This window comes from Azolla caroliniana, unplaced genomic scaffold (genome assembly GCF_043228905.1).
Source record: "Azolla caroliniana isolate FFs.n. ecotype wild unplaced genomic scaffold, voAzoCaro1.0.p SCAF_3, whole genome shotgun sequence".
NCBI lineage: Eukaryota > Viridiplantae > Streptophyta > Polypodiopsida > Salviniales > Salviniaceae > Azolla > Azolla caroliniana.
The window spans coordinates 23,752,763-23,767,828 of NW_028230438.1; the positions used below are offsets into that span (position 1 = coordinate 23,752,763).

At 36.2% G+C, this 15,066-nt stretch overlaps 1 protein-coding gene across 1 annotated transcript; it reads right to left on the reverse strand.

The window, feature by feature from the left end:
• Window positions 1-5,164: 5,164 nt before the first annotated feature.
• On the reverse strand, window positions 5,165-9,961 carry LOC147866714 (uncharacterized). Its single transcript, XM_087317173.1, has 7 exons — window positions 9,829-9,961; window positions 9,237-9,649; window positions 8,311-8,682; window positions 7,354-7,527; window positions 7,128-7,234; window positions 6,535-7,022; window positions 5,165-6,169 (listed from the first exon to the last, which is right to left on the reverse strand). Exons 2-7 carry the CDS (start codon window positions 9,519-9,521, stop codon window positions 5,559-5,561), a joined length of 2,037 nt encoding a protein of 678 aa, XP_087173299.1. The 5' UTR covers window positions 9,522-9,649; window positions 9,829-9,961; the 3' UTR covers window positions 5,165-5,558.
• Between the last annotated feature and the right edge of the window lie 5,105 nt (window positions 9,962-15,066).

Here is a 15,066-nt window from a genome sequence, read left to right on the forward strand (position 1 = left end):
TATTTTCCCAAAGCACACTTTTTGGTGTATTTTCACTTATAGTTATCCCATTAAGTTATCCTTGTCGATTTATTGCTCAAACGTTTCCATTATCTATCCTAATAACCCTCCTAATCATCATCACTTCGCATATCCCATGCACAAACACTCATATGCATGGATATATTCACTTTTCTTTCTCCCTAAACTAACTATTCTTAGTTAAGTATTGAAATATGTCTCGATTATCACACTAACTACTAGATAAATTAGAATGAACACAATGAATATTCCCCTATATATCAAAGAATGGGATTGCAAAATAGGTTTATCACCATGTATGAAGGAATGGAGCATTTGTAACGTATAATGATGGTATTTGGTTATAACTCGTAAACCACGAGGTTTATAGCCTAGAGATCAAGTAATGAAATAAACATACTCATTGTTCGATAGCAAAAGAATATATAGTCCCACATAATGTCCAATTAATGGCCATTGCAAAGGTAACCCAACATGTTTATAACCTTGGGATGCTGGGTTGAAACATAATAAGCTCATTTGATCTCTTCACGAGTTCTTAACACGACTTTACGCAATCCAATGGCATTTCATTCATACACATATTGTATCCACAAAATTTGGTCTTGCAAACTCACTTTCCAAAGGAAGGTGAAAAATATAGCCTTTATTTGGGAGGGACCTTTTAAGTAACCCCACCAATTTGATCTACATGAGGTTGAGAAATTTGTGGTTTGAAATGAAACAAAGGTTGTCCTTAGCATCATGGCACTACATGAATAGTTTCATCCTCATGGTGCCATAATCCAAGGATGAGTGAATTCTACGAAAGAGGACTCATATCGAACTTTAAAATGTGACTCACGAATAAAAATTTGTTTGGGCTTATTATGTCAACCCACTAATTTTCGTTTGTCAAACTAATAAACACTTCAACTCCACAGCCATCACATATTCAAATAAATAAAACAGTTTTATTTTCAAGATACATGCCCATGTGTGGGTAGTAATTTCTTCTTCAACTTAACAAAAAAGGTCGATCAATGCTTAACGAACACAAATTTTTCTCATTCGCAAACAATTGTGGCAAATTATTATCTAAGTTGGACACATAAATCTACTTACGGTATCAATAAATGAATTCTAATAAAGGACCAACTACCTTTTAAAACATACAATGTATTGTTGAATGTGGGTTGTGTGAGGCTCATGTTGAGGGGAGTCTGGCGAGTAATTATGTGTTGAGGCTTTGTTGCTTCATTTATACATGATGTTTTCTTGTAGCCATTGCAAAGTGGCTTGTAACGTATGAGTTGTATATTATCCTATGTACTTTTTCTTAACTAATGGAAGTAGAATTTATTTTGAAAAGAAAAGAAAATAGCATACAATGTATTAATGTACATACTCATATCTGACTATCCCTCTTCTTTTGCTTGTGTTTAATGGAAGCATACTTGTTCCTCAGGAAATTGTTTCAACTTTGGATTGTCTAATATCAACTTAATATTTAATCATTAGAGGTTTGCCAATAAACATGGGCATGTTGAGGACAATCACAATCACATATGTGCCTTCTTCTTCTCCGATGACAACAATGAGAGCACACAAAGATATTTACATGTATCTACACGCATATTGAGAGACAAGCATCATTTGTTTCTTTTTGCTACAATAGTCGTGTTTCTTGTAGATATTTGTCCACAATAGAAGCACAACACAATCAAACATGAGACATTGTGTCTCTATCAATCATAAAAAGCGTTTCATGTGGGAGCCTCACAAAGTTAGGTTTCTTTTAACAAATATGTAACTCCATCGTTATGTTTCATTACTTTGAAACGTGTTTCTTTGTGGTACCTATGGGATAGATCATGTGGAGGTGAGATTTCAAGCATTGATTGTAGATTGAACAAGCTTAGGTGGTTGTCCTCTATCAGAGTTCTTGGGATGCCACGTTACTGTGCGTGAAGACAACTTGCTCAAGTATAATTGTACGATTCCTAAACTACATGTTGAACCATTCACTTTGATTTTGTAAATTGAAAAACTTGCAACAACTTTAATTTTTTCTTGCCTACGTAATACAAGTTTTGGCACTTGTAGTTTTGCATATTAAAAACACAAGATTCGACACTTGATCTACTCTCAACTTCTCACTCACAATATTTCTAATGCTTTAGTTGTCAGGTGTCCAACAAGAAATTTCATCCATTTTCAATTTAGTAGTCTCAAAAAATGCGTGTTCATTAATATGTATATATTGTATAAGTTGCAATTAAGTGTATACCATGTAGATTTTATTGATTCTTGTCGTGATCTATTTTGACTTGAATTTGACAAGTGAGCAATCTTTGCTCTTGTTTTAATTTTCATGGTATTGGCTAGGATTGTCATTATCTTGTCACTAGAAATTGAAGTATGCCGCTAAATAAATATTAGGAATTTGAAGTTTATCAACATTAGAGGCGAATGTTGTATTTATTTGCCATAAAAAACATTGCAACCTCACAAGTATAATCTCACAAAAAGCTTGTTAATTTTACAAATGTAAAGTAAACCAACTTATGGACACAATCTAATATTTGAAAGAAGTATCTTGGACTATTTTTGAGAGTGGCAAACCAAATGGCGTTTTGATAAAAGAAACAAAATTTGACATCCACACGAAGAATCCACTCATGGAAAACTTAGAAGATCTTTATTACTCTTGTCTTTGTTTTTTCTTTTGACCACAACCAAGAGAAGTATACACCCTAATTAGTCCATGACTTACTAATAAAATGGGATTCCAATCTCAATCAAGCGAAACTTTTTATTACATCAAAAGTTAGCAAATAATGTGTCGAGGTAGGCAATGGTACATGCCTCAACATCAAACTTCTCCAACCATGTTCATAAATCCTTAGTCTCTTTATGTGTCCTTTCTTAAAAATGTGTTGTCTCTTCATATTATGCCCATTGTTGTCTTACATTCACACAATGACCTCTACACTCTTCTCCTTTTTTGTTTTAGAACCTTGCATAGTTCCTTTGCTTATATCCAAGTAGTAAGGATCTCAACCAATGGGTTTGATCTTCATTTACAAGGTTAAAGAGATTCACTAATTGTTTTAACAAATAAGAGCTCTCTACACTTGTTCTAAAGTTAGAACATGTTTACATTTAGCAACCTTGAATATTTGTCGATTGGTCCATAAGACATTGAACAAGATGAACCTATGCAAGTATCAATAAATTTTAGGGACATATTGAAATCCAAATTTCTTGTGAATCTATTATTCCAATGGGGAGTGAATCAACTCATAACCCAAATCTTTGTGAGCCTACATAGGCCCTCAAGTGAGAGGGTAGAGGTGGAACTCTCTTCTCAGTACACCACATGTATATTCAAGGGTCAATGAACCTCTTATTTCAATGAAGAATGGGGATCTTTCTCTCATAACCCAAATCCAGTTATAATGAGTTCCAAGTCTTGGTTTCTTAACACATAACTAGCTTTCACCTTATCAACATTTTCTAAAACATGGGTTGCCTTCTCTTACCTTGTTCAACACTATGCTCTTCCACATTGCTATTGGTCAAATGTCATGATTCATCCCATCTACCAATGTCGCAATATGGTATTTGTTTTTGAATGCCATTGTAATGTTAGTTTTAATGACATTGTAGCCCACATTAGTATGTCTAGTACATGTTTGCAATGGTGATTCCTTCAAAGACCATGTACCCTTGTTTTACTAACAAGATTGAGGTTCCTTGGGAAGACACTCACTCCCTATTTTGGAACCCATGGAAAAGACTGTCACACATCACCAAAATTTCATAAGAGATCTCTCATCGTTCTTCACCAAATATGATCAACCAAGAGTTGAAGACATATTCCTTTGTTGTTGTTTGGCTATTCACATTTAACAATACTCCATAATATTTTTTGTCAAAATCAAATTTGAATATACATTGGTTTTAAAAGCATATTCCTGATCTTTCATCAAGGCTCTTATGGCATCTAATGCATATGCCCCTTTTGTAATTTAACCATTATGTTATTCTCTAGCCCACTCAAAAAAATTCCATGGCTCTTTATGGACGAGTAGTTTTCCATCATCTCAATCAAGCTCATCATGTGGAGCCAAAAGTTGCATCACAAATTAACATTTCAAGATTTTAGGGTACATTTGCACATGAATACATGTACACAATACCAAATATTTGATGAGTTGAGGATTCCTTCACCATATCTAATAAAAAGGTTTACTTTAGGAATCGATTCAATGTATCTTGATAAACAAAGTGGGAACACTCAAGACTCCCAAGTAATGATAAGCTTGTATTTAAACCTAATGAAGTGGGAACATTGGGGCTTCAACATCCAAATTTGTATCATTGACAAGATTTGCAAGTAGAGAATTTACAATTTCAACCACACACAATCCTCTCATCATTGTCAAGAAATCGTCAAACATCTAGAATCAAATTCTTAGCCAGCATTTAAGAGCCACAAACCACTAAGACTTAACATCATGTCATTAAATGTTATTATTCTAAGATACCAAAGAGAGAATGAGAAATCAGATTGTATGCTAAAAATGCCAATAGAGAAATAGGAAGTTCTGAATTTTAGATGGGAACATTTGGGTTGGTTGTGAAATTCTCATCGAAGAAAACCTTGATCGATTTGAAGATCTTAAAATTCCAAACCTTGATCAGTTTGAAGATCTTATAATTTCTACTGGTCTTGAAAATCCAATATTACTAAGAAATTTAATCCAAAAATTATAATTTCCAAGCATACTGACATAATTCCCATCCGATTTCCAATGCAAAACCTGTTATGGAAATTTGGCTTTAGAACAGAAAGCCAAAAATGATATTCCAAGACACTCAAACCTTATTTGAAGCATTTCACAATGTAACAATGGGATCTCCATTTTTAGATTTTTTGGGCACAAATACTTAATATTATCATATCAATGGTAAAAAAAATCATCTAAGATCCAAGATTCATCTATACAATCAACAATAAAATGTGGAAGGCAATCATAAGAACTAAGTGCACAAGTTCCTCACTTCCTAATTTTACAGTCAATTTGTTAAAGAAAAGCCTTTTGCATTCATTATATCAGTAGACAAATAATGTTACGACGGACGTATGACACCCATCTTGAAAAGTTGACTTAAAACATTTATCATGAATTTTATTTCTATACATGTCAGAGAAGGACTTAGACGACAAGAACCTCCTCTTATTTCATTCTTCAGGTGAGAAGTTCTCAACTATTTTAAAACTAAAACTATAGACTTTTTGTTGCATTGATGGGAGTTCACCTACATAGATTTCATTGATACTACACCCTTGTCAATCATCACTTTCGAAATTCCTATATGAGAAATGTACAAAGATATTCCAGAGTCTGAAAGTCGAATTACATTTTCCTTTTACAAAAGAACTAAAAAAAATTGTTTAGGGGTAGAACATGGAAAAAGATAATAAGCTGCCATTCAAATTCAAAACCCCAAAATGTGAAAGAAGATGAAGAATGTGGCGCAAAAACTTGTCAATGTTGTATGCCTCGCTCAAGAAACTGCGGTTGAGATGCAATTCGAGGCAAGTACACTAGGTCCACATATGAGCCATGAGACACTAAGGATGACGGACCTGTTTCCAAGTTATGGCTTTCTAACGATGAATTCCAGTGACTATCACCTACATGAGAATATGCTTTTGGTTCTGCACTCGCTAAACATCCATGGTATCCATTGTTAAAGCACATAGGCTGTGCACATGAACGTGAGCCAACATTCCTGAGTGGCTCTCGGACCTCTTCTACATTTGCTCTTCCCAAAGAAAATGTATTATGAGGTGTGATTGGCTCACCTAGCAAGTGTAATGACAAAGCATTAAGAGCTTGCTTTTCGGAAACCTGGATCAATGGAGATGCTACTCTCTCAATTTCCCATGCCATTGACCCTTCTCCTGAAAGTGCAGATGGGGTTGTCCATTTGTTCACCTGTATGTGGTGAACATCATTTCTTACAGGTGGAATTTGTCTACTGTTTGGTTGAGCATTGCAAAGCACCACTGGATCGCTATGTGAATTCTCCTTCCTTGACACCTCCTCTGTCTCGCTACTACTGCTACATTCATTTGATCCCCTCGTATCAATCACTATAAAACATTGTTCAAATTTCATCAAAAGCGAGTGGAAGCCAATCTAACTCTGTTCCATTAAATTCATATTTGCATGCAATGGAAACTCAGTGCTCATAACAGGCATGACTCCAATCATATATTCATAGGGACAGATCACCATCGGTACCCTTAACCCTCCCATTTCAGGGTAATATGTCTGCTCAAGAACTTTGTAAATATATCTATGTTAGATAGGATGTTTCTACTTTCTTTTGCTTGGTTCCCGAGGCCATATTAGGCTCATTAACCATACATGATGAGGAAAAGAGTAAACCATAAAACCCTATTACATACTAAAGATGCACATACATAGAATGAGGTTTTTTGAGTTAAATACATACCTGAGCTAGGGGATGCACTTGAAAATTGCAGCTGAAAGCTTCCTTGGTGCTGCGGAAATCCTGTCACTCCTCCAAGGTCATTTCGATTATGAAGAGTTTTTTGCAAGGACTCAGGTTTTAGTCCTTCTAATGTAAAACCATTTCTGATCTTCTCACCTATGTGATGATGAGTAATTTGTGGATCAATCTGCAGTCCTTGCACTGTAACATGACCCCGGATACTGTCAGCACTACATAAAGCACTGTGCTGAAGGTGATCATCACTTAACCCACTCATTGTTAAAGAGTGAAGGGAATGATGATCAGAGAGGACAGATTGATAGTTCCGCATATGGCGACCATCAATCTGCATGTTGCAGTTATCAAAAAAGCAAGAATCCACTATGATCCGATTTTGATCACAGAGTGCCTTCAGTCGCAAATCACATTGAAGAAGCTTTTCAAAATGGCGATTGAGGATACCAACTGGAAACTGTACTGAGTGATGCCTGAAATAGATCATTCAAAAGAAACAAAAACCCTCCTTGAGTACATATATAGAATTTTTTAACAGGAATTATACCTAAAATATAATTCCAAGCCATAAAATAAACCTGGATATGGTAGCCTGTCCATCTGTGAAATCTGATGTAGACTGCCATAATGTATGTTTTCTCGGTTGTGGATTTATTTCTCTAAAGAACAGGGGAGGTCTTGACAACTGCATAGAGCAGAATGCATCACATAAGAGGCTCTTAGCATATGAACTACCAGAAATAGACATGAATATATCTTAGCATGCACAAACACACACACATGCATACAAGAAACACATATTACCTCAATGTCTAAAACAGCTGGTTGATCCTCTGGGAAACTGGCTCTTATTCCTGATATGTCTGACCACTGCACTTCCATCTTACTCTTGAGACTGCTTTCCAATACTTCCCAGACAAGCTTCCGTTTAGCATAGTAGCACTTGGCTACAAGATCTCCATCATAACGAGAGGCACACTGTAACAAAAAGAAAATTATTACTTCTTGTTACAAGAAGGTCATAAACCAAAGGAAAACCAAACCAGCAATTGTGTTATTTGAACATATAAACAACCTTGTCCATGACATATACTAAAACGCCTAATGTATCAAATGTTGCCACATCACCCATTCAGAATAAATAGCAAATTTGACGATGTTTTAGACTTGCTACAGAATATATTTTACAATAAGACTCCACCAAAGAAGAAACTTGAATAATGGTCTAGAGTGCATAACAGAGAGAGAAGAGAGGAATAATAATTTGCAAGAGCTGCACTGTTATGGGGATTAATGGACAATCACGATGCTGTAAACTTAATAAAGCTGTTCGTATTTAATACTATTTTGGATGTGGATATACATGAGAGAGAGAGAGAGCCAATGGGACCACAGTTGATATGGTTGTGTCATTGTTTTGGAGACGGTGAACATTATGAGTTTGAAAAAACGATGTGGCAGATAATTTAGGAGAAATGATATATGATTTAAGAAAGATGTTTGAAAGGATTTGAAGCCACTAGCTTCTGTTGATAACCTACACGCTTACTACTAGGGTGAGCTTATTACAAAGAGAAAAGAGATGGAGACATGATCCACTAATGTCCTAGGAACAAAACATTGGTCTTGTAGCATTTGTTGGTACCACCGGTATACCTCATCTTCATACAACCTCAACAATACTAGAAAAGCGATCTATCCCACTAAAAAGTAAAGGGTCACTGAAAATACTAAAATTAAAAAGAAAGTATTTTTTGTTACCTCCCACGTTCCAACCCGTAGCTTAATAGCTGGAAAGTTGGCAGCCTTAAGTTTGTCCTTGTCTGAGAATGCAGAATTTCCAAGCCTATTTACCTTTCCACGTTGATCACAACCATCCGAGGTCTCATCATCATTTTGAGTAAGTTTCCTTTGTATAAGGTCTAGCAATGATGGGCTCTTTCTCAAAGTTAAACCGAGTGGACTTGGTCCATTCAGAAGATTGAGGTGACTATTACTTTGCCCTCTTGTCATCATGGAGTACCCATCCTCATCACCTACATGATCAGAAGGATAATGTGGTTCAGCAAATGCTTGTTGGGCAGAAAATAAAGCAGTGTTGTCCATTGCCTCTCTTCCTTGCGTTGAATGTATCTGTAGGATAAAACCAGGATGGTTGAGCACAAGAAGTTATGCCACGAAAGATTAACAAAAAATGCACAGTATGAAATCAATGAAGACAGAGGATTATAAGTTACAATAGAACCAACTTCCAGCCTAGTAATTATAATGAATACATCAGTAATTTACTCAATTCTAAATGTAACATATGCAATGAGGGCATTGTGAATCTAACTGCTTCCTAGTGTGAGGTCATTAGACCTAAATTTGTGAAACAGATTATCTATTTTCTCAGAACTATTCGTCAACCAGTAACTGAAGAAAACAGATTGTCCATATCTAACCTGTTACATTCTGAACAACAAGATCTGTTAAATTCTGGACCGAAATGAAGACATATTATGATATCTAATCAGCCCAACCTAGACTGCGAGAAAACATAAGATTGCTGCATCCAGCTTGTTCCATTCTATGGTAAAAAGGAACTATCTCTAACCTGCTACACACTAAACTAAAATGGAACATTTTGCCATATCTAGTTTGTTGCATTTTCTGGACCAAATAGATGACAAATTATGAGATCTAACCTGCACATTCTGGCTTTCATCGCAAAATTTTGTCCTTTTCAAGCATGGAAGATCATCATCAGGACAGAAACCTGAGCCATTCTCGATCTTCGGAACCTTGATTTCACTTCCCATAGATGTTGAGGAAGAAGAAGAAACAGAGGAATGGATCATCTGAAGAGATGGCATAGCATTGAAATTCAAAGTCTTGTTGTTGTTACCATCTGAGTTCCGATAATAACTAGGGTTGAATAGAGGAGGTTTTTCGAGATTGGGAGGAATCTTCATGTTACTGTATGATCCCATAATATAGAGGTTCACTCAGAGAAAACACGATTTTGTTATATAAAAGGTTGCTTGACTCAGATCTTGCCGCTAAATTAATGAGAGATCATGAAGACGCATGCGTGGAATATAAATGTAGTGCCAAGATCCTGCAGAAACAGAAACAGAGAACTCTTTCAAAAACCCTAACTTTTCTTGGCAGAGAAAAAGGAAAAAAGAGGGGAGGGCTCTCTCTCACACACAAACCCTAACCAAGAGGTGAGAGAGCAACAACGCATACAACAAGAGAAGAAGAAGAAGAAGAAGAAGAAGAAGAAGAAGAAAAGACCTTAACACCGCAGTAGAGTAAAATTATAGATGTTCCTGCCCTTTCGTCGCGTGTTTCGTTTCTGTGTATCTATCAAACTGACTTCCTGTCTTTAGGTCTCTGTATGTGATACAGGGAGGGTGACCTAGAAAATTTGGTCTACAGAGAGTTGTTCTGTTCTGTTCTGCTTTGTTCTGTTCTGTTCTGTTCTGTTCTGCGTGTATAATTTGGAAAAGTAAGAGGAGAGAGAGAGAGAGAGAGAGAGAAGCTCTTTCGGATATTATTGCATGTGTTTCCACCTTAGATCATGACGTGGACGCTGACGTGGAGGCGGCCACCCTCTGCTTACACGAAGTCCAAATCCACGTCAGACGCCGTCAATCATCATCCCCCTCTCCTCTGGCGGCCCCCCCCACCCACCCAAAAATGCCCCTCCCCCAACATGGAGAGACACACCCCACACAGAGAGACAGAGACAGGCAGAACCAGATCTCTTCTTCCGGCCATTCCCGCCCATCCATCCATCCTTGTGTGGCACAATGGACGGACGCCATGTTCATTTCTACACATGGTACCCTCACCTCTCTGTGGACGTGTCTATGTATGTATATATGTATGTGTGTGTGTGTGTGTGGAAGTGTCTATGTATGTATATATGTATGTATGTGTGTGTGTATGGATGGATGGATGCACTCACTTTCTGGCATGTTAATGCATGTGCCCCCCCCCCCCCCCCCCACTGTGCACACTTATATAAAGAGATGGAAGGGGTGCATGTCGGATCATTGATTGATTAGATCAGAAAATCGGATAATTAATCCAATCAAACAAGTCTGCTCATCTACTAAGTGTCTTGTCTTTCGACGTTGAAGTCACGAGTCGCGCAGGTCCAAAATCTTCCCTAAGTAATCCTTCACGCAGTCGAGCTGCGTGGTCACATGACTCCAAGTCCGATTGGAGATCTACCCATTATCACACACAAAAAATGGTGGTGTAACACCTACCTACCCCCCCATCGGCACGAATGATTATGTGGATGCCCGCTTGGAAGCCATGCCACGCCACCTCCCTATGCATTTGCCCATTGCCCCATATGCCCTTTGTGCATCATCGCCATCAGAGTTGTCAAGTGTCCATCGATCAATCATCCCACATGTGATTGATTGTGCATGTTTGTACACACATGTGATGCTGCACATGCCCATGTTTAGAAATAAAACTCTCACCTGACTTGTTTATGCCTATTAAAGAACTTTTTAACTCTAGTTCACGTAAAACTATATGAGGCATACAAAATAACTAATATACGAAACAGAAACGACCGATGGAAATACGTAAGTTTCTTACTCATGTAGATAATCTAGGTCATGCCAATCTGTTTCTCATACAAGCATCAAGACTTACACATCATACTAGGTTCACAAACAATATATAATTACCGAATATACAATTGGTGCTAAAACAAAAAAAAGTAGATTGCAACAACGATTTGTTTTTAGCTCAACTTAGATTCCATTACCCTCACTTTATCGTGCATGTTGATACAATTTCTAGACCTTTTGATGGTGCATTACATGATCTTTCTTAATGCCTAACTTGGCCCGAGACAATATTCTTGACTTGATTTACTTGCCTCTTTCAGTCATGATTATTTTCCCCAATGGCTTGCACTTCAATTGTCGATTGACCGACGCATTTGAGCAAGTTTTGATGCAATCTCCAAATGCATAGACGATGTATTGTGGTGAAATTTGATCTAGTGCATTAAATAGGATTCACATACATTACTAGACCATATATTTTATCATGTTTGGTTGATTGATTTACGTCACTCGTCCATACATTGCCACCACTCAATCTCAAGAAGGCTTCTTTGGGATGATCAACTTATATTGGTCAACCATATGTTTGTCTCGTGTTGGGTTGCTCCATTGTCACCTCCCGCAACTTTGTATCTTAGGTCAATCAACTCCTCGTTGTACAAATTTTCCAATGCTTTCAAAGGAAAGTGTTGGTTATCATGTGTTTGGGCCATTTATAAGTGACGTGGACATGATATTGCACATAATGTGGTACCAAACTTTTGCAATGTGTGATCCAAGGATATGTATATAATATCAATATCCCCTCTAAATAACATGAGTTATATGGTTTATGGTGTTTGATGTGTTTACAAGCAAAGTCAAACCTTTTTGCCGCGTTTTGGTGTAGTTTAGGGCTACTTGTACAAGATAATAAAAAACAAGTTGAGGAAATAATCATCAATACATGACTTTATGACAAAGGCTAGTATAAATATTTCACTACGAGTGTTTCCCATGGGCCACTTTTAAATTTGGAGGTTGGAATGATTCGAGCAAAGTTGAAACAACATAATTGTGTTAATCGTTATTATAACATATGCTCCATCCAAAGTCAAATTCAATTTCCCAACACAAGGTCCTTACAAATTGGTGTGAATGAGTCAGAACACATATACAAGACAATCCGCCACATCTCATTGTTAAGAAGTCAAAAGAAATCATATCGTGTTAAATGTCTTTCATGAGCAATGCATGCCAACACCATTTAATGTACTCAACGACAATACATTAACCATTCTTTGGATTTTGTCTTATATGAAGTTAGGGCATACATCAATTATTCTCAATGCGATTCTGAATGAACTTCTAGCTTTCACTTTATTTTATAACAACAATGTTATGGGATGAACACCCTCTTTGTGATTACAAGCCACATAATTAAGCACATCAATTAAATTTGTCGAGCTATCTATGAACTCTATTAAATTAGTGTATACACAAATAGATTCATATTCTTGTACACTATTAATTCTATCATTTCAATTTTCGGCCAATTTAGTTTTGCAAATGTAATGCTTTTTGGCATATCGAGTGTCTTTGGCAAATAAGCACCAACATTTTAAGCTCTTTAAGCATAGTGATGTAAATAGAGCAATGACTTATTGAGGGTTTTGAAATCGTACATTAAAGAGTGTGGGTAGCAACATGACTTGCAAGTTACAACTTGCACAATCTCTTTATTGACACATGTAATGCATCTAGCCCAAATTTATAGGGTTTGATAAAGTTGACAAAGCTATTACCCTCAAAATGGTCCCTAATTTTCAGTCCACAAAAATAATGCCACATGAGGCCAATCATGCAATGTTTGTCCCATCCCATCAAAGGTTTAATAGTTTCAATAAAGATGTCATAATCCTTGCAACAATCCACGTGCTCACTTAGCCTCGTCATGAGTAATTATTTTAGGATTTTTAACTGGGCAATTGCTGGTACATTTTGTTTGTTAGTCGACAAAGACAGTATGTTGTGCTCACTCATGACACCTATACACTCCAAATACAGAGAAGAGAGAATAACTTAATACCTTCATTTAAATACGTCTCCTAGTTATTTTTCTATCCATACACACACACACACACACACACACACACACACACACACACACACACACACACACACACACACACACACATATAAATGAAATGAATGACAAATATTAGCATGAATTTTATGTATGAGGCGCTAATAGTACGTGCATTTCACACCACCCAAATTCTAGTTCACTCTGTACACAATGTTGTCTTTTTTATCTATTTGCATCACATCAAATGTATGCCAATAGGTTGAATTATTCACATGATGATTTGTTTCACCTCGAGGTGAGATCCATGATTTGCCACCTCATATGTTTTTGCCAATTAACACTATATTTCCGATATGATCAGATGCATGGAGTAACACTTGTAGACCTTGTCAATTATCCTTGTTACATACAATGGAAATATCATAAACATTGTCTTTTAATATTTTTTTTTATGATTGTATGCCCCACTTTTCAATAACCTTTCGCATTCATCAAAATGTGGGTGTAGAATATATTCAAACTTTTGGATCCACTTGCATCTCTCACATAATGAGATGTCAACCGCCCACTTGATCTATGATATTTCTTTGTTATCTTAGCTTCCCAAATGCTCCTTTGTGACCAATATGTACTATTACAACTCAAATTGGGTGGTCTTTTTGCTTGTCACTTTAGAAGATGACACAAGTTACAATGCAATCACGTTGTCAACCTAACACATCAATGACAAACAATAATAGAGAGTACACCGTTTCAAATGCAATTTACATTTCCTTTGCGGTTTTGAACTACAAATCATATTTAATAAACAAAATGTGGTCTTGTACCAAGAATCAAGAACAACTTCCCTATCATGTTTTCTATAGTTAACATGTCTCTCGTACCTCCCAAAAGGCAACTTGTAATGTTTTTTAGTATTATCGAGAATGTATTACAATCATCATCATTTTAATATGATCATTGGAATATACCAAATATATGGAATCCCATATTTTATGACTTCCATTTGCTAACGAGACATTATGTGCAAAAGCCAATGTGAAAGCATTGCTTCTAAGACAACAATGATTGATTATTGAATTTCTCAAAAAATATAAATAAGTAAAAATGATCATGAAGCAGTGAATCTTTTGTTTTGGAATCTAAAGGTGCGGGGTAAGTCTCAAACCAAGAGCACATTATCATGTGAAATATACAAATTACTTATTGTGTTTGTTGTGGGAGGTCTTCATATTTTTAGTACTAGATCATAAAAATGTTAACAATTCCTCTTATTGGGCTTTGTTCAACCCAAGGCGAGAGTGGAAAACAACAACATTGTTAAGAAATACATCATATAAGAGTAGTCTTTAAATGTCCCCACATATGGATTCATCGTGTTGATCTCTCATATTCAAATGTTTAAATGTGAGCTTTGTACTTCAAGACATTGAGGATGTGGATTCAATCTCGAATAACCGCAAGGTCAGTCTCTCGTTTATTATTAAAATTGTTGGTGATGTTAGTTTTAGATCATGCACACTAACCTTTGTGCATTAAAAGTTGATGCACTTTAATGTTATGTTTATCATTTTTAATTGGACATCATGCACATTTACATATTGCTCTTAAAATATGAAATAATTACAAACGTTGACGTCAACCATTTTTCTACAATAAATGGAGTGAACCCAATAATAATGCCCTTTAAAATGCAATCCTAGCTAATAATAGAGGATCCCATTGATTAAGTTTGAGAGCAATGTATACACGCTTGTTATGGCCTTACAAATTCACCTTCCACTGACCATTGTAGAAAATGATAACATTGCTATTAATAAGATGAAAACAATGTGCTCCACAAGTAATATCATCAATAATTCCCCTTGT